General features: G+C 51.5%; 8 protein-coding genes across 8 annotated transcripts; 5 read left to right on the top strand and 3 right to left on the bottom strand.

Annotated features, from left to right (window-relative positions):
* Positions 1 to 410: 410 nt before the first annotated feature.
* Positions 411 to 990, bottom strand: TrAtP1_012956 (uncharacterized protein; the record flags this gene model as incomplete). The annotated part of the gene is made up of 5 exons (XM_014088639.2): positions 411 to 537; positions 596 to 686; positions 747 to 776; positions 850 to 876; positions 930 to 990. 5 exons carry the CDS (start codon positions 988 to 990, stop codon positions 411 to 413), a joined length of 336 nt encoding a protein of 111 aa, XP_013944114.1.
* Positions 991 to 1,196: 206 nt separating this feature from the next.
* On the top strand, positions 1,197 to 1,851 carry TrAtP1_012955 (uncharacterized protein; the record flags this gene model as incomplete). Its single annotated transcript, XM_014088638.2, has 3 exons — positions 1,197 to 1,259; positions 1,471 to 1,627; positions 1,778 to 1,851. The coding sequence occupies 3 exons, from the start codon at positions 1,197 to 1,199 to the stop codon at positions 1,849 to 1,851; spliced, it is 294 nt and encodes a 97-aa protein (XP_013944113.2).
* Positions 1,852 to 2,110: 259 nt separating this feature from the next.
* TrAtP1_012954 (uncharacterized protein) lies at positions 2,111 to 4,396 on the top strand (the record flags this gene model as incomplete). The annotated part of the gene is made up of 2 exons (XM_014088637.2): positions 2,111 to 3,202; positions 3,260 to 4,396. The coding sequence occupies 2 exons, from the start codon at positions 2,111 to 2,113 to the stop codon at positions 4,394 to 4,396; spliced, it is 2,229 nt and encodes a 742-aa protein (XP_013944112.2).
* A 1,183-nt stretch (positions 4,397 to 5,579) lies between these two features.
* TrAtP1_012953 (uncharacterized protein) lies at positions 5,580 to 6,182 on the top strand (the record flags this gene model as incomplete). The annotated part of the gene is made up of 2 exons (XM_014088636.2): positions 5,580 to 5,846; positions 6,102 to 6,182. The coding sequence occupies 2 exons, from the start codon at positions 5,580 to 5,582 to the stop codon at positions 6,180 to 6,182; spliced, it is 348 nt and encodes a 115-aa protein (XP_013944111.1).
* A 1,443-nt stretch (positions 6,183 to 7,625) lies between these two features.
* TrAtP1_012952 (uncharacterized protein) lies at positions 7,626 to 8,626 on the bottom strand (the record flags this gene model as incomplete). Its single annotated transcript, XM_066115734.1, has 4 exons — positions 7,626 to 7,730; positions 7,981 to 8,066; positions 8,216 to 8,322; positions 8,541 to 8,626. 4 exons carry the CDS (start codon positions 8,624 to 8,626, stop codon positions 7,626 to 7,628), a joined length of 384 nt encoding a protein of 127 aa, XP_065971834.1.
* A 3,712-nt stretch (positions 8,627 to 12,338) lies between these two features.
* On the bottom strand, positions 12,339 to 13,060 carry TrAtP1_012951 (uncharacterized protein; the record flags this gene model as incomplete). Its single annotated transcript, XM_066115733.1, has 1 exon — positions 12,339 to 13,060. One exon carries the CDS (start codon positions 13,058 to 13,060, stop codon positions 12,524 to 12,526), a length of 537 nt encoding a protein of 178 aa, XP_065971833.1. The 3' UTR covers positions 12,339 to 12,523.
* A 128-nt stretch (positions 13,061 to 13,188) lies between these two features.
* Positions 13,189 to 13,755, top strand: TrAtP1_012950 (uncharacterized protein; the record flags this gene model as incomplete). Its single annotated transcript, XM_066115732.1, has 1 exon — positions 13,189 to 13,755. The coding sequence occupies exon 1, from the start codon at positions 13,366 to 13,368 to the stop codon at positions 13,753 to 13,755; it is 390 nt and encodes a 129-aa protein (XP_065971832.1). The 5' UTR covers positions 13,189 to 13,365.
* TrAtP1_012949 (uncharacterized protein) lies at positions 13,755 to 15,506 on the top strand. Its single transcript, XM_014088634.2, has one exon. It carries the CDS (start codon positions 14,219 to 14,221, stop codon positions 14,990 to 14,992), a length of 774 nt encoding a protein of 257 aa, XP_013944109.1. The 5' UTR covers positions 13,755 to 14,218; the 3' UTR covers positions 14,993 to 15,506.
* The last annotated feature ends 1,024 nt before the right edge of the window (positions 15,507 to 16,530 follow it).

Genomic DNA, 16,530 nt, shown 5'->3' with positions numbered 1-16,530 from the left:
TAGGTGTCAAGACAGCAGCTAACGCCGTATAATAAAAGGTGCGGCATAATACCGCGGTGAATAATACCGCGGTGACGGGAGGTGCGGACACATAAAAGACACACTATTAAAATAAGAAGGAGAAAAGTTATTTCGTCCATGCCAAAGCAGATAAAGCTCCTGATGCTTTCCCTCATAGCTTCCCACCAGCTTATGAAAATTTCGTTCTTGTATACAAAGCTCCCAATGTCCCCAAGCCCTTTCACATAGTTTAGACATACATGACATGATTTGCGTCGGATTTGATCGTAAATGTCGTTTGATTTATTGTTATCTTACAGGGCAGCCGATTAGGCTACCGGGATACGCAGTTTGCAGCCAACGATTGACCTCTCGCGTGGTTCGTCCATTCGTTGTTTGTGTATGGGTAGTTATTCGTCTCTTCTCCAAGCCGAGTTCGCTCTTAATACTATCGGCCGTCGCTGCGCTCGCATGTACAGTTCTTGTAGCTTGGGGTCGGCATCTGATCGGATCACGCTGCCAACGCCCATGAAGAATCTACGCCGCCTTTGTTAGCATCACAGCCAAGGCACGTCGGCAATCCACGCAGACATACCCGAATGTAGCACCAGATGCGCCCATGTACTGGCCGAGAGTCCGCATGATTCCTTGGGACCCAGCGCCATATCGGAAGATGTTAACGGTGCCTATCAAGGTGTCAACTCGCGAATCATGTGCAAATGAAGCTCCATGCAATTATCCCCTACCGAAAATGAAGCCCATAATAACACCAACAGCTATAAATTGACTTTAGCCTCGTCCTCAATGCAAAAGCCAGATCCGAAACAGGGCTTTAATAAAGGTTCTTACATCCGCCCATCATTGCGCCCATCTTGACTGTTAAAACTGTTAGCGAAATTACAGCCCCTCGAAATCGTTCGATGCCGTACGTTTGTCAAAAGTGGACGGGGCCTGGGCGCCGCCATGCTGAATCGGGGCAACGGGAGGCATTGCGAGCAAAGGATAACTGCAAAAGTGCGTAGAGGCGTGAGAATCGCGGGATCGTAGCTTTTTTTTGTCGTCAATCGCTTCTCCTCCACGATGTAAGTGCCAGTTGACGATGCCCCGGTCTGTCCACGACGAGACCCCAGCCGAGACTGCTCGCTGATTGGCCACACGCCGACAAAAGCGGGAGCGGCCAAATGTTGATGCGGCGCATGCTCATCACTGCTAGCGCCCCCCACAGTGCGGAGACTCCGGGCCCCAGCCAGTGCAGAACTGTGTCGACTCATCACGTGAAGCCAGGTCATGAGCCGATTCAGGGCCCCATATGGCCTTTTGCGATGGCCAGGAATCGCCTGGGACTGCCCGATGCGAGCCTGCAAAAACACTCGTCAAGAAATGCCCAAGCCTGCCTCGAGGCCGCGTTGTGGGAGCTGGGCGAGCAGCCTCTGAGACACCGCCGTGCACTGTATCATTTGGCCCCCCCAGCGCTTCGACACGCCTAGCCCAGCGCTTAGCGGGCTAGGACGGCCAGACAAGATCCCCAAAGCACCATCCAGAGCACCTTCAGCCCGAGCTTCAACCTCCACGGCTCGCCAGCGTCGTGTGGAATCGCCCAGGATTGCGAGCTTCCGATCATTTCACAGTATGTTTCACATCTGCCGCAGCGCGCACAGGGCCGGCCCAGGGCCAGGGGCTGCACCCCAGCCTCGCTTGGTCGTGCCATGCCAACCCCCAATTGGCGTGCTGGCCAAAGGAGCCACCTCAACAACATGCTGACGATTTTTTGTGACAGCACCGTTGCCAACGACCGTCGAGTCTGATTTTTCTTTCCCAGGCGTCGTTTCTCCCGCCGACCGCAAGCGATAGAGTCTACTTCGTTGTGAGCCGTAGCAAGTGAAATTATTTTTTTTTCCCGTTTCACTACGTCACGCGTGGCCCTGGGTGTTTTCTTTTTCTCTCCCCAGCAACAGGAGGCGACTGGCGACGACACACGCTCAACAAGTCCAACGGCGTGTTAAACTCCGCAGCGAGCAGGCGACAAAATCTCATCAAAAAAGACAAGAGGATAATAATACATACGCCGTGCCTTCCCATCGAGCAGAGCGACCACCCTTAAGCCTTACTCATGACTGCCGTCGCGAATCCTCCTACCTTTCCGCAAATCTCCCGGCCGCCATGGGGCACTATTAATGGCAACAATCAGGTGAATACAGAGGATGTGCGAGGAATGTTCATGACCCGCAAGAGTCTGTCGCGAAGCAACTCATCCTCGTCCATTTCCTCCAACGCCTCAAATACCACCGTTGCGACGAACGGCTCACACTCCAATGCCACATCGCTGTCGTCCGCTTCAGATTTGAGCCAGTGGTCGAATGGCAGCGCGAACCGCAAGAGACCCCAACCCAAGAACCCCTGGCCAGCCGGCAAAGAACCAGACTTTTCGAGACTTCCCCAAGGACGGCCCAACGGCATGGGGCCGTCCCACGGCGCCATGCAGCAAGCCGGGCAGGGACAGCCGCAAATGGGACCTCAGGGCATGATGCGACCCATGGGGCCCAGCGAGCAGCCGTTTCCTCCCGGCCAGCCTATGCTGTATCTGCTTTCTCTAAACGGCACATTTGAGCGCAAGACCATCGCCGTGCCTTTCGCCCCCGAATCTATACGAATCGGCCGGCAGACGAACCAAAAGACGGTACCGACTGCTACGAATGGCTTCTTCGATAGTAAAGTGCTATCGCGGCAGCATGCCGAAATCTTTGCCGAACGAAACGGTAAAATCTACATCCGAGACGTTAAATCCTCCAACGGCACCTTTGTCAACGGCACTCGATTATCTCAGGAGAATCGCGAATCAGAACCACACGAGCTTCAGACGGCCGACCATCTGGAACTCGGTATTGATATTGTTAGTGAAGACCAAAAGACCGTCGTTCACCACAAGGTTGCCGCAAAGGTCGAACACGCCGGGTTTTTAAATACGTCAAACAACGTCTTGGATATGAACTTTGGAGATTTAGATCCTGCCAACAACGCCATGATGATTCCTGCTGGCGCAATGCAAATGCGGGGACGCGCTGGAAGTAACGTATCTATGGGTGGCAACGGCCGCATGATGGTTAATGGCGGTACTGTAAACGGCCATATGAACGGAATGGCGCAACAACGCTCTTTCTTCCTGACGCCTATTGCTACGGATCAGATTCTGAAGCGTCTTTCAGTGAGTGCTACACCAACTTCACCAGTTCTCTTGATTGTCAATTAACATGGAACCCAGAATGAAATGAGAAGCGCCAAACTCCAGGCCCAAGATTTGAGCCGTACGAATCAGTTCATCAACACCCTTTTGTCAAAAGAGGACCTAAAAGATCTCGAAAAATCAGATGCGCCAGAGCCAACCAAACAACCCCAAACCATGGTTAACGGCAATAACCTCTCCTTCCGAGCAGATCCCAAGGCTCGTTTCTCCGATCCCCCTGCACCACCGCCTCAGCAGCCTCTGCCCGAAAAGCCTGATGTACCGTCCCTTAAGAGAGGTTCGTTGGAAAGGCCAAGGCTAGACTCGGCAAACTCATCGCCGATTCGCCAAGAAAATCTGAACCAGATCATACAGCTCACCGAAGCGCTTAATATGGCGAAGCGAGATATTGATACCCAGACGGCGCGTATGCGTGAGCTAGAAATGATGCTGCAAAAGGAGCGAGAGGCACGTGAGCTTGCTGAGGAACTGGCCAGGCGTCTTGAAGAGTCTGCCAATAGTCAGGTCAACGGCGTTGAGTCTCATGACGAGCTTGAGAAAACTCAGGAATTATCGCAGGGAGACATTGCAGACGACTCAAAGACGGTGCTCCCAGAGCTAGAAGAAGTCTCCCCAGCGGACAAGGTTGCCCAGGAGACTGCGGTAGCGCTACAATCTCGCATCGACACTATGGATGAGCAAATGCGAGAGCTGAAAATGCAGATGGAGCAGTGGCGGAGTCGATGTGAAAGTGCCGAGGCAGAACGCGATTCCGGCCGGAAAACTCTCGAAGAAATGGTCATCCAATTGCGTGAAGAGGAGGCCAAGCGCGTTACGGCCGAGGAACGACGGAGGTCACGCTCAAGATCACTTCGCCGCGACCAAAATGGGGCAGCACAGAAGAGCGCTGCTTCTCCTGCTCCCGAAGCTGCCACGCCGGCAGTAAAACAAGAGAGATCTTTGACTAATTCTAGTCAAGATTCGGCAGACATGCCAAACCTGTCAAGGGCCAATACTATTACGCCTCAAACCTCACCCAGAGGCCCTCTACAGAACCAGCATTTGAGAGCTGGTATCCCCTACGCCTCCATGCTTGGTGTGGTGTTAATTGGCATGGGATTGATGGCATACATTAACGGATGGCAGCCATCCTCGCCTCAAACTGTTGAACGATAAATGTCGAGTTTCCTACAGGCGTTTTCTACAGTGATTTTTTCTTATTTGCAACGCAAGCTTTCTTGCGGTATTCTGCGATGGGTGTCTTTTTGCTGCACAGCATAGCACACACACGACATCAATACTTCATCATTATCAGATGATCACGAGAAAATGGAGGCAATCATGAATAGCACACTCAAAAGAACTGGACCTTTTTTTCTTTTATTTTTTTTCCATCTCCTTCTTATAAGTATACTAGGCTAGGTTTACCACTATTGTACCAACGACACACTTTCACTTTCTTTCAACTCTCCTTGTTGTTCTTTTTGTTTGTCATACATTTTACAATTCTTCAACGTGAAGACTTCTTTTTTTTTTCCTTTTTTCTTCTCTTGTTAAGCAGCAAGCATGCTGTAATGAACGCATACCTTTTTTTAGGGGGGAGATTTGTACTGGCCCGCAGCGGATAAGAACGAAGTACAGCGGAAACGAAGGAGGAATAAGGAGAGGGAGACCAGAGTTCTCGGCCAGAGCGGCATATGGAGTTTTCTTCTTCTTATTTACCATATATCGGTTGCATAGTATGCGGTTAAATGGGGGGCATAATAACAAATTCTATTGTCGATCCGGTCTCTCTGATGTTATGAAGAGAGTAGTATATGAATTATGATTAGATGAATGATGGGTTGCTGCTTTGCTTTATAAACGGGGGGGGGGGGGGAGGGTGGATGCGAGATATTCTTTCTTTACGATTTATCTATATCTTGGTCGAATAATATTATAGTGTTTATCCTGTAAGAGATCAACCTTGCATTGTGAACAATTTGACAGTTTAGACATTTGCAACTGTTATCAACTACCCTATTACAGACGAGTGAACTTTGCGGCCACCCGCATAGAATATCCGCACAAAAGCGGGTAGCCGGCCCCACCAAAAAATCCGACGCTCTGGGGGAAAAGCATTGGTCCGATCAGCCACGGCGCGAAACATCATGCGATTGCTGGTGATGCAATCGAAAACTTGTTTGTAATAAATATCGAGCCAATGCAACACACGAAACTATCAGTTCAAGAACAAACCAAAGACAAAGCCAGCTCTTGCATCCTACACGATCGAGACGAAACAGGCGCTCGCATGAACGATTGAGAGGGAGGACGAGAACCATTGAAAATACCACACAATATACAAAAGACAGACATCATGGGCACGTTTCAAAACAAGACATTCCGCTCCTCGGCCGACGCCAGCAAAATCGGCATGAAGTACCGCGCGCTCATGGCCAAGCACCCGTTCCTGGCCTTTGGCCTGCCCTTCATCGCCGTCATCGTGGCGGGCTCGTTTGTGCTGACGCCGGCGACGGCGATTCGGTACGAGAAGCACGATCGGAGGGTGCGCCAGATGACCAAGGAGGAGGAGCTGAATGTGCGGAGGGGGGCGCGCAAGGTGGACATGAAGGAGGAGTACTATGTGAGTTCTCGATCTTTTTGCTTTTTCTTGGTGGTCCGTTTTTTTTGTCTCGCCCTGCATAACGGGGTTGACTATCTGTCAATCTATCTATCTATTCACGCAAGGGAGGAGAGAGGGAGAGACATTATGGAGGGGGAGGCAGAGAAAATTCGCCATATGCAGGGAGAGGCAGAGAACGGTGTACGAAGAAGAAAGAAGCAAAGAAAAAAATATGCGACATTTAAGAGGCTTGAGGCTAATGCAGAGTGACAACAGAGACTTGCCGGGAGAGACCTGGATAACTGGGAACAGCAGAGAGTCAAGAGACTGCCTGGAGAAAATGATGGCATCCTGTAAAAAAAGCAAGTTGAGACACGGCTCAACATTCACGCTTGTGCGTGTCTGTGCCTGTGCCTGTGACGCTCTCGAGGAAGGGATTGCGTGATTTGTTATCAGGCAGAGACATGCATGCAGTGACGTTGCTCAAGCCACAAACAGCAAAATAAAAAAAAGAAAGAGAAAAGAAAGTTGCAGACTATTGCCCGGCCGCCAGCACGGGGGGAGAAAAAAAAGCGAAATTACCATCATCATCCATTCACGAATCAAGAAAGAAAAGATCAGATCAGATCACCAAAAAAGGGGGGAATACGCCACCGATGAGCTCATGGGGGCTATCCAAGCAAAAAGCCTCGAAATCGAATCGATTGGCTACCGAGAGTCTGGTAGAGAAAGAAGCCAGGGCTCTCAGCTCAAGCCTTCTTTCTTGGCACTCATGTCAATTTCTTTTTTTTACTTTATTTTTAACAGCTTCTATTTTTCTTTTTCGTTTCTTTTTTCTTTTTCAGGTCGCCTCAGCGCTCAGCCCTACTCAATATTTGGTTTTTTATAACGCCACTTTCAACCAAGCTGTACCACTATTGCTTTTACTAGGTCATAGTCGACCACCAACCAAAAGAAGCAAGAATCCTTTCGGGACCGTATCTGTTCCGTGTATGCAAGGGCCATGTTGGGCTCAAAAAACCGGTCCCCAACTATTATCACTACTACGTACTACTAGTCTCTGTTTAACATGGGTCATGGCACGAGGACAAAGGACTGAGTGAGGCCTTGGAACCCCAACGTTGACTCATACGGATCATCAGCAGGGCCACGACTCTAATCAGCGAAAAGGCCTCCAAATTCGTTACTAGTGCCGGGTTGGCAATCACATGGACCATGGTGTCGGTATCATCATCCCATGGGGTTTCGCCCCTGCAGTCTAGCATGGTTGATGTGACTGTGCTGTCCGCCCTACGTAAATGACAGAAGGATGATAGACACTGCGTCGGATCCTGCCAAAATGACTGAGGGGAAGCAAAAAGCCATGGGAGGTAAGCCTATCAGGGCGCTCTCTCCCTACAGGTTGATGGGGAATTCCATCTGTACCCCGGGCCCGAAGACCCGGACACTTATCTGTACCCCGGAGGGCCTGGGCCATGCAGGTTATCTTTTCGTTTTCAACATCCACTGGGCTGAGCTCTTATAAGAGAAGGGATGGGGAAGGGAGGGGGGAGTGTATGATATCGCAACTCTGGAAAATCCGATCTTAGCCAGGGGGAAACTAAACAAGAAAAAAGAGACAGCCGTGTACGGTTATAGCATCACTAGTCATCCGTACTACCCACCCGAAACCCCAATCACCTCCGTGCCGTTCCTTTTTATATACCCATTAGCGTGACACGTAAGTGACAGACAGGATGGACTGCACTAGTCTGCGGGCGTCGGATTGACAAAATCACAAGAGTTGAAAAAAAAAGAGGCCTAGCCAGGATTCTTGAGGCTATGGGAGAAATTATGGAGTGCTGACCAGCGAGCAGGGAAGCGTGCCGTGCCGCCAGGGGTGCGGGAGTGCTCGATAGCGTTATTCTAGCAGCACTTGTTAGTACTAAAAATTACTTGGACGATCAGCCCTTTTTCTCTCTTTCTTCCATATTCCATCTCGTTTTGCTCGGAGAATGGGAGGGGGGTGTCAAAAGAGAATTGAAGCGGGCTGTCATCCAAGCTCCCGGTTTGAACGCCGGATGAGATGGAAGACCAAACTCTTCGGGACACGATGCTTCCGGGAATGAGGGCGCCTCTTTTGCTTGACTGATATGTGACACAAACACAAACGTACATGTACACGATAACACGAGTGTACAAGACGGCTAGAGATATGAACACCGGAAATAGATGGGTTACGCAAATCCAAGCCGTCGGGTCCTTTTCAAATCCTCGAAATCAGCTACTCGTACAAAAACTTCGGAAATGTGTCAATAAAAAAAATCCTTTTGTGCTTGGTGTTGCGTGAAAGTGTGCTTCCGCTTAGGTGGTACGGGCTGTGATTTCGCTGTCATGTGGCTAAGCTGTACCTGCAGGTTGTTTTAAAACCTCTTGGCCAAGTACAAATCCATCTGGAAGTCCCGGGCTTTCCAGTGAGTTGACGGGCGCCGAATCAGGACGTATTCGGCATGGCTTGCTGGACGTTTGATCCTCCCTGTCAGTTTGGAATCTGCTGGTATAATATCCATGTAGTACAATCAGGTTGACAAGTGTATTCTCTTGATCCTTGAAACGAAAGGGCCTAGTCCGAGAGCAGAGCAGGGCTGCATGGATTAGAGCTCGCTCGGCACCCCTTTCAGCCCTGATTATATCTGGTCCATCAGGCAGTAATCTGAAATTTGGAATTACACGGACCTCGCCAGTACTGAGATGGCAGTTGCTAGTGATGTTGCGGGAGAGCTGCTGCCATCAGTTGGAGAAGCTCCAGGGTAGAGAAGCATGATGGCATCTACTTCCGGGCCAATGTTGAGAGATATTTTCCATGATACGAGACACCATCTTCTTCTGGGATTTTCTTTAAAAGGCATCGTATGATATCCCTGCCAGTGCTCTAACTACATGTCGTAGGTAATGACGAGCAAAACATCAAATCTTGCTCAATGGTGCGGAGAAGCCTGTAAAACATTCGGAATACGGATACTGTAAGAGAAACTGCAACGGTAACATCTACCAGAATATTCACTGGTCTTGAGAATTGTGTGTTTTAGAGCGGATTTGTAAGAATGCCATGTATGTACATACATGTATTGGTAATACGCATGAAGGAGTTGCCACGACTGTAATCCTCTCTTCAATATACTGTCCATTGCCGCATATCTAATTCTACCTTTATGTCGTCCACCATTTGCCAACTATAATTAGCTCCTGAAAACATACTGTTCGGCTTTTAGGCTGAGTGACCTTTTGACTGATTCATGTGTCCAAGCGGTTTCAAATCATCCACATCTCGACTCGCCACTAGTGTCCACGTACAAGCAAGACAAGTGCGTGCTACCACGACTAGCTTCCCTCGGGACGAAGGCGGCACGCCTTGTGGGCGTTCCATCACGCTCGGCTTCGGGAGAACTAGGACTGAGAGCCTCAGGGCCTGTGGAGCAGCGACAGCCGGGTGGAATGAGAGTTGCGCGCCCATTTGCTCCAGTGCTCATCACTCGCCGGCGGAGCTGTTTGAGCCTTGTGGCCCTCGGATTGAGGCTCCCCGCACAAGAAGGATCTATAATGTAATCCATAAGCAGTACTGAGCAGCGGCAGAGCGGCAGGGCTGGATGAGTATGTGTGTACAAGTACTCGCACGGCATCTGTTGGTCCTCTTGCACTAGCAACGTGAAGCGGAGCCCAGGTCTGACAAATATGAGATTGCTTACCACGGCCGTGGAAGCGACGGGCAGGATGCAATGGTCACGGTAAGAGCGTGCGAGAGCTAGTGTATCCAGAGCAGTGGAATCTGGCGTTGATTAGTGACTGCTATGGCGTCCCAAACTCGAGCATTGCACGGCGTATGATAACGAGGCCGTGGAGTTGGGACTGCCCAACACCAACAGCCTGCATCGAGTGGTGATTTCTGATGAGGCATGCAAGGGTTGCAAAGGCCAGGCCGGGGTGTAGAGCACAGGGCAAGCCATGGCGAGAGTCCAAATGACCAAATATCAAGTGACGGACAAGGGCGAGGGGTCAGAAACGTGGTACCGACGAGGGTAGCATTTTCCACGGTCCCGTGCGCTTGGGACTCAGGGCGTCGGCAGACTTGCGACCAGGTTGTCGGATTCTGCTGCGCCGGTACTTTCGATGCCTACAGACTGCAGCACCGTAGGGGAAGGCAGGGAAAGCATGCGAGGAGCTCTGAACACCAAGCAGCGGCCGGGCGTTGGTGATGCCGCCGAGGGCTTGGGCCAAGTAGCACAGGCGGCGATGGCCTCTGCATCATCCTTGCAGCGGGCTTCCCGAGGCTCCTTTGCGCCAGGACGCCGACAAACATCGGCGACTTGACCATGATCTTAGCATAGAGCGCTGTACGCTGATGGCGATGGCTGCGCAGGGAGTCCAAGACCCGTCGTCGTGTGAGAGCAAGACACGGCTTTGTCATCATGCGACGCAACCACCACGACCTGCACTGCGACTGTATGCATGCATGTTTCTTGCGTGCAGCTCTAGCCTGCGCCGTACCTGCAGCCAACCTGTCCTTGTGACCACACTCGGCAGAGGCTCTACGGCACACACCCAGATAGAGTACAGCATCCTGCATGCTATATCGGGCAGGTTGGCGGGGGGGCTGAGGGGAAATTGAAACGCAATCTCAGTATCGAGTTGGGGGCGCAATCTCTGGCTGTTGTATGTGCCCAAACATGTCAACTCCAGGTTTGTTGGCTCCCTGCCTCGAGCCCGACCGCCTGGTGCGCGGTGAAGCGTTATATGCATGAATATTGAATCTGCTGCAGCTGACATTTCCAGCTGGTGGATGGGGGGTGTGGGCAAGGTCATCGGGCATCACGACGATTTCCATATTGGCCATTGCGGCCTGGGCAACACTATTTTCAACAGAGAATCGAGTAAAAGACATCAATGCTACGTGGTAAACGGCGTGTAGAGCTGTCGCACTTTGTGTGGAAAGGCCCGACGCGAACGGCAACTTGATAATGCTACTGACGCGGGTCAACTGTTGGCCATGTCTCGGACTGCACGTCTGGCTGTCAGTCACAAACTCGGGCTCCAGTCGTTCGGCGATGATTTGAACATGTTGATCGGCCACTCTAGCATCGTGATACCACAATTTCTCTGCTGCGGTGTGCCTCGTCGAGCAACCAACATGAAGATGGCGCCCACCGCCTGACAGGTGCTACAGTATGATTATGGTTATGGCACCCCGGCGCAAATCCAATTTACTGAGATTGCGGCTGCACGATGCCTGTGCGGCTGATCTGCCCAGGCTGCAGCTGGCTGCAGGAAAAGCAGCAACGGGTAAAGTGGCAGCCTGCTTCCAATCGGAGCTCCCCTTTGAGAGCTTGATTCGCAGATTAGCCATCTTGACAAGATGACTGGTTGCATCCCGAAGCCCTGGACAAAGGCAAAATCGTGGGGCCGTGGCATCTCAGAAATGGCTCTGCGAACATGAACATGACAATAGCACTACCCGAAGGCGTCGGAATTAATTCGTAGATGGGCTCGTACGACAAATCTTCCCGCCCATTACTCCGTTTCGCCCAACTAACACAATTTGACTTTGGCAGCGCAGCCATGGTGCCTGAGAGGCGTTGAGGGGACGTCGAGGGCAGCGAATGAGCGATCGGGCCAAGCCAAGCCACAAAGCCCCAATACCCCTGTGCTGCTGGACGCCATCGTTCTAAGCGATCCGCCTAAGCCATAAGCTGCCCTTATCACAGCCATCACAGCACTCTGGGGCTCGCTTGATGAGAAGAAGCACTGCCGTTGAGGGGGCAATGAGGGGAGGTGAGGAGACGCAAAGGGCAGAGGGCGTAAATGGGTCAAAAAATGGGACGTAAATGAAGGCACCTGGATGATGGAGAGCAGCTGATTGGCCCGCGGCTATGTGAAGCTGCATGAAACTGCGTGAACAACAGATCTTCCCCTCGTCCGCCCGCTGCACGATCGGTCTGGAGCCTCAGCCTCAGGGTACCCCGATCGGCAGCTGGGCCACGATTGCGACGGAAGTAGCTGAGCTGCCCTGTCCCAATAGTGCGGAGCCTCGCGCATGCAGCGTTTGATGTATGAGCTGAGTGATGGATTCGGTGTGTTTTTGCGCCCATCTACATGTGCATCATCTCGTGTGGGTTTTTGAAGATGTTCCCTGGATCCAGCAGACAAGCATCAAACAAGCTGGACTCTGGCATCTGGCCGCATGTTCGCACAGCACTTACACCCAACTCCGAGACAATCCCGCACTTACACGTATCTTGCTATTGCACTCCGCAAAAAACCAGCTTGTAACTATGTGCATTAGCGTATCCAGATGCTAAATGGGTACAGACACTAGCTGCGGCAAGAGTCAGGAAAGGTCCCCGTTGATAAGGCAATAGGGCAGGAACCGACGATGCTCGCCAAGGTACACGATGTGATTTAGCAAGATATAGCAGATGATGTTGGAGCAAAACCAGTGCTTAGTAGCCGTACTATTGCTCAAGGACGGGAAGAGATTGCGCGATATGACTAAGAAGCAACATCTAAAGCACCTCGCTAAAACACCTCGCAGCCGTGCAATCCCGCCACGATGGACTCACAATCGCCATCATGACCGGTGGCGGCCAATGACAGTCGCCTCTGCACAAACTCCATTCCTATCCATTCCTATCTACTGATGCCGTGCCGTGTCCCGCCGTGTGCAATTAATCGTGCAGCTGACCGCCAGCAGAGAAAAAAGCAATTCTCGTCACAGACGGCGCTGCCAGATGCACGCCGGTGCCTGAACGATCGCTCCAGGGCACGGCACAGAAGAGGGGCACTAGCAGGTTTTTTGACTTTGACGATGCCGCTACCAGCATTCGTCGCAGCTGCTCGTGCCTGAGCCGTCCGGAGCCAAGGCCTCCCTTGCGTTCGCCATTTGCACAGCCAACAGCGTCGCATCGCTCGTCGAGGCCTTTGCTGAGAATCGCGCGCGCAGAGTGCCTCCAGGCCGCTGAAATTACTGCCTGCCAGGTAACTGCAGGACCACCGGGTGCTAGCTCGAGTCTGGATGCGGCTCCTTGCGTGCTGACGGCGAGGATGCTGCCACTTATTGATGCTGTTGCAAGTACTATTACAAGTATTACTGTAGGCCCAGGGCGGGCGTCGTCAACCACGGGCTCAAGGGCACAAACTAGACTCGCCCTGTCAACATGACGTCTACCATACAGCACGTTTCGCTGGACGGAAGGTTTTGACATGGACGGGGATCCCTAGCAGAGCTGCGACCAGGGCCATCAGCCCACGATTACGAGGTGGTAGCCGTGGTTGGCTTGGCCCGGACCCCAAAGGTGGTTCAGTTGGAGACGCAGGATGCAGATGCAGGGCAGCTTGTTTCGTTTGGTTTGGATCGCCCCAATCAGCGCTCGACTGCGGCTGAAGCAGACGTCAATGCACACACATCTCGACGTGATCTCTGCTTCTTTGCTTTTTGGCACCGCACCGGGCAGCTGGGAAGCCCCAGGACGCTGTTGGACGTGATTCTTGGCCCACGACACAACACAACATGCCATATTGCCTGCCGGACTGGACAAGCCACGCCCTGGATCCGGGTCTTGGCGGTCCCAACGAGCAAAAGTCGTCGGCACAGCCATCGGCTCACGGGTCTCAGTTGGAGTCATCACCACGGCTAGTCTCGCACTCGGAGTCGCAGTGGAGAAGCCAAGGTTGCGCCCATGGCAGCTTTGCTCAGCAGCCACAGAAAGATACTCCGTACCTGGACCAGAGACGAGAGCCGGCCAAAGCCACCGCCCGGTCCAGGCTCCATCCGATGCCCATGCGAGGCACATGGGCTTTAACAGACCCCGGCATCTACACGCCCGCCAGCCAATCTACACGCCCAAACCCACGCCCAAGCCCACGCCCATGCTCCGACGCCCACGCCTCCGCATCATGATGGATTCACACATATAACACCAGCCCGTCTCCTCGGCACTCCGGATGGTCCTGTGCATCGCATTGCTAACCCTCAAACTCGGGCTCGTAGACGCTTGAAAAGACACGATCGGCAGCGTTTGTGTTGATAGCTACTCTAGACGAATCAACCGCCTCTGATCGCCTGTTTCGCCACCTCCTGCATTCGTGTGCCCGGACACGCCCATCATACGCACGACTACATCATACACAGCACCTCCTCACCTCCTACACTTTATTGGCCCGATCGTTCCGCCTTGGCTGCATGCCCGATTGAGTTTGCCATTTGACCAGCATATATATTATCAACACCATCGCCATTTTTCTCATCTACTACTACTATTACTACTACTATACCCCAATCGACTTACACCCGCACTCACCAACTCTACTCACTCATACCCACATCGACACACCAAACCATCTATACAACAACCATCGTCATCATGCCCATCTTCAGCGGCCTTGGCCAGCGACGAGGGTCCAAACCCCGCGAACTGCACATTCGAAAGATTTCATTCTCTGGCTGCTCACTTTCCTCGGCTTCCGACCGGTCATTCTCTTCAGACTCATCATCATCCACTCTGCGCGCACATACGCCTCGTCTGGCAACCAGCTCCGGCACTGCTTCCAGCTTCGACGGACTCTCTATTCACTCAACCTACCCACCCAAGCGGCTACATGACCGGCCATTTATCCTGTCTGATCGGCAACACTTTGAATCAGCGCCAACATTTTACGACAGCGAAGATGCCGAGAGCAGCGACCTGGAAGCCTCTGAGAGAGACTTTGATGGCGAGGATGAGGATCAGACACAGTTCACCATGGAGCTACCTCATGCCAGCCCTGTGAGCAACCATGACTACGATGCCACAGAAGAGCCACATGACTACTTCTTCATGCACATCACAAGCAGACCGAAGCCAGCAAACCAATCTCGCTGGTCCGACTCTACTATTGCATCCACCATTGCCTCACTGGATGACCTCACTCCTGTGTCAAGCATGTCTGAGCCCACTTCAGCCGCTATTGCCGATGCTGAAGAGGCCGAAGCTGCTGGCGCATCTACCCCTAGCTCCTTAACCTCCGCCGCCCCCGTCCCCAAGAGGCCAACATATAAGCCTGTCGACAGCTTTGACGACTACGTCAGGCGCGGGGGCTGGAAGCGAAGAGGCATCGTCTTCAATCGCGAAGACATGGACACTTTTGAATCCCGATGATGCATCGGCATAACACTACAACATCAACCATCATTTCCTATCAGTATCCATCTTCACTTCGTGGCATATATTTTTTATCATTATAAGCGTTTTAACTCCAACATTCAGCGTCTGCACTTTAGCACACTATGCACACAAAGACCTCAGGGTCTACAACATCTCTTTTTGTTTTATTTATTTTGTTTACGGGAAGGATTTCTATGGGATATTTGGCACGGCCTTGGATTATGGCTACACACTAAAGAGAATCAACGTTTGCATCACTGCATTTTCATATCAACGTTTGATATTTGGGACTTTTGGAACGAGGCGACGGCCGGGAAGGGATTGATTGGCATTGGATACCCGAGGGGGGTGGACCCTACAACACCACGACTACCAACTGCAACAATACGTCCATCATTTGAATTTTTTCTTTTTTGTCTACATTTTCATAGCTTAGCTACATACATACTCACAAGGGCAATAGTCCCTGACAAACCATTGCTCTAAATCTATATCAATACAAGAGCATAAACAACCAACGTCATTGATGCCCGCTTCCGCTGTGACTTGAAAATTTTTTTCGCTTTCGCCTTTTCTCGTTTTTAGCTTGGCACTCGGTTTGGCTGCCGCCCGGCACGCACATGAGGCTTGGCCTTTCCAGCTGGACAGGGTATCTCGTCGTCATTGACTCTCCACCCCAGCTCTGGGCAAACGGCATATCGGCACATGCCGGCAATAGAGTCAGCGTGCAGTGTGCAGTAAAAAACCACCAAAAAAAAAGGTACGAGTTGCCGGGCCACGCGACATGCCCCTGGCTAGCTTACGTTTTTTTTTTTTTCCCCAGCCAAATTTTTTTTTTTTTCCAACATCGTGACTTGGACTGGGCGAGGCTCGGCAACACCGCCCCATGTTTGAAGGGGGACCAGGCCGGAAGAAGAGTTAGTATGGGTGGATGTTATTGGACCCCCGGCTAAGAAGGGCGGCGGTGCTATTAATAACAAGGGGGGGTGGTGATGGGAATTTGAGAAATTGGGATACGAGATACGAATGGGAGCGTATTAGGTAGCTTGAAAGGATGCTTATCAGCGGGATTGCTTTTGTTGATTTACATTACGTTTTTTTCAATGGCATTGGCTGTAAATGGTATTTGGGTTTTGTGTGTAAAGTTATGTGTAAGTGCTCGTATATACGGATAAGTGATTTAGCCTTTCGGGTTTGTCTGATGCCATACGGTGAGTGGTGAATGCCTTGTTATGTAAGTTTGCATCTTGTGGTATTTAGCATCAACGATGGCGTCAAAGTGTTTTCTAACGGAGAAACTTTTGGGACAAGCCCATTTTTTATGGAGATGACAGCTTCTCCAAATTCCAAATTCCCCGTAGCTTTGAGATACGGCTGAGGGGGGACCGAAAAACTCTATGGCACGAGTACCTATCTTATGTAACTGAGCTTTTTGGTGAGATTTGAAAGCTTATGTTGCAGCCAACAGGAAACATATGCCGGCATCCGGTAACCTTAAAGAATAACTCCTTTCTTTCTTTCTTTTTTTTTTT

The sequence above is a fragment of the Trichoderma atroviride genome, chromosome 7 (genome assembly GCF_020647795.1).
Source record: "Trichoderma atroviride chromosome 7, complete sequence".
In the NCBI taxonomy this organism is placed as follows: Eukaryota; Fungi; Ascomycota; class Sordariomycetes; order Hypocreales; family Hypocreaceae; genus Trichoderma; species Trichoderma atroviride.
Note: the sequence above shows the minus strand (reverse complement) of the source record. Positions and strands in the feature narration are given on the sequence as shown.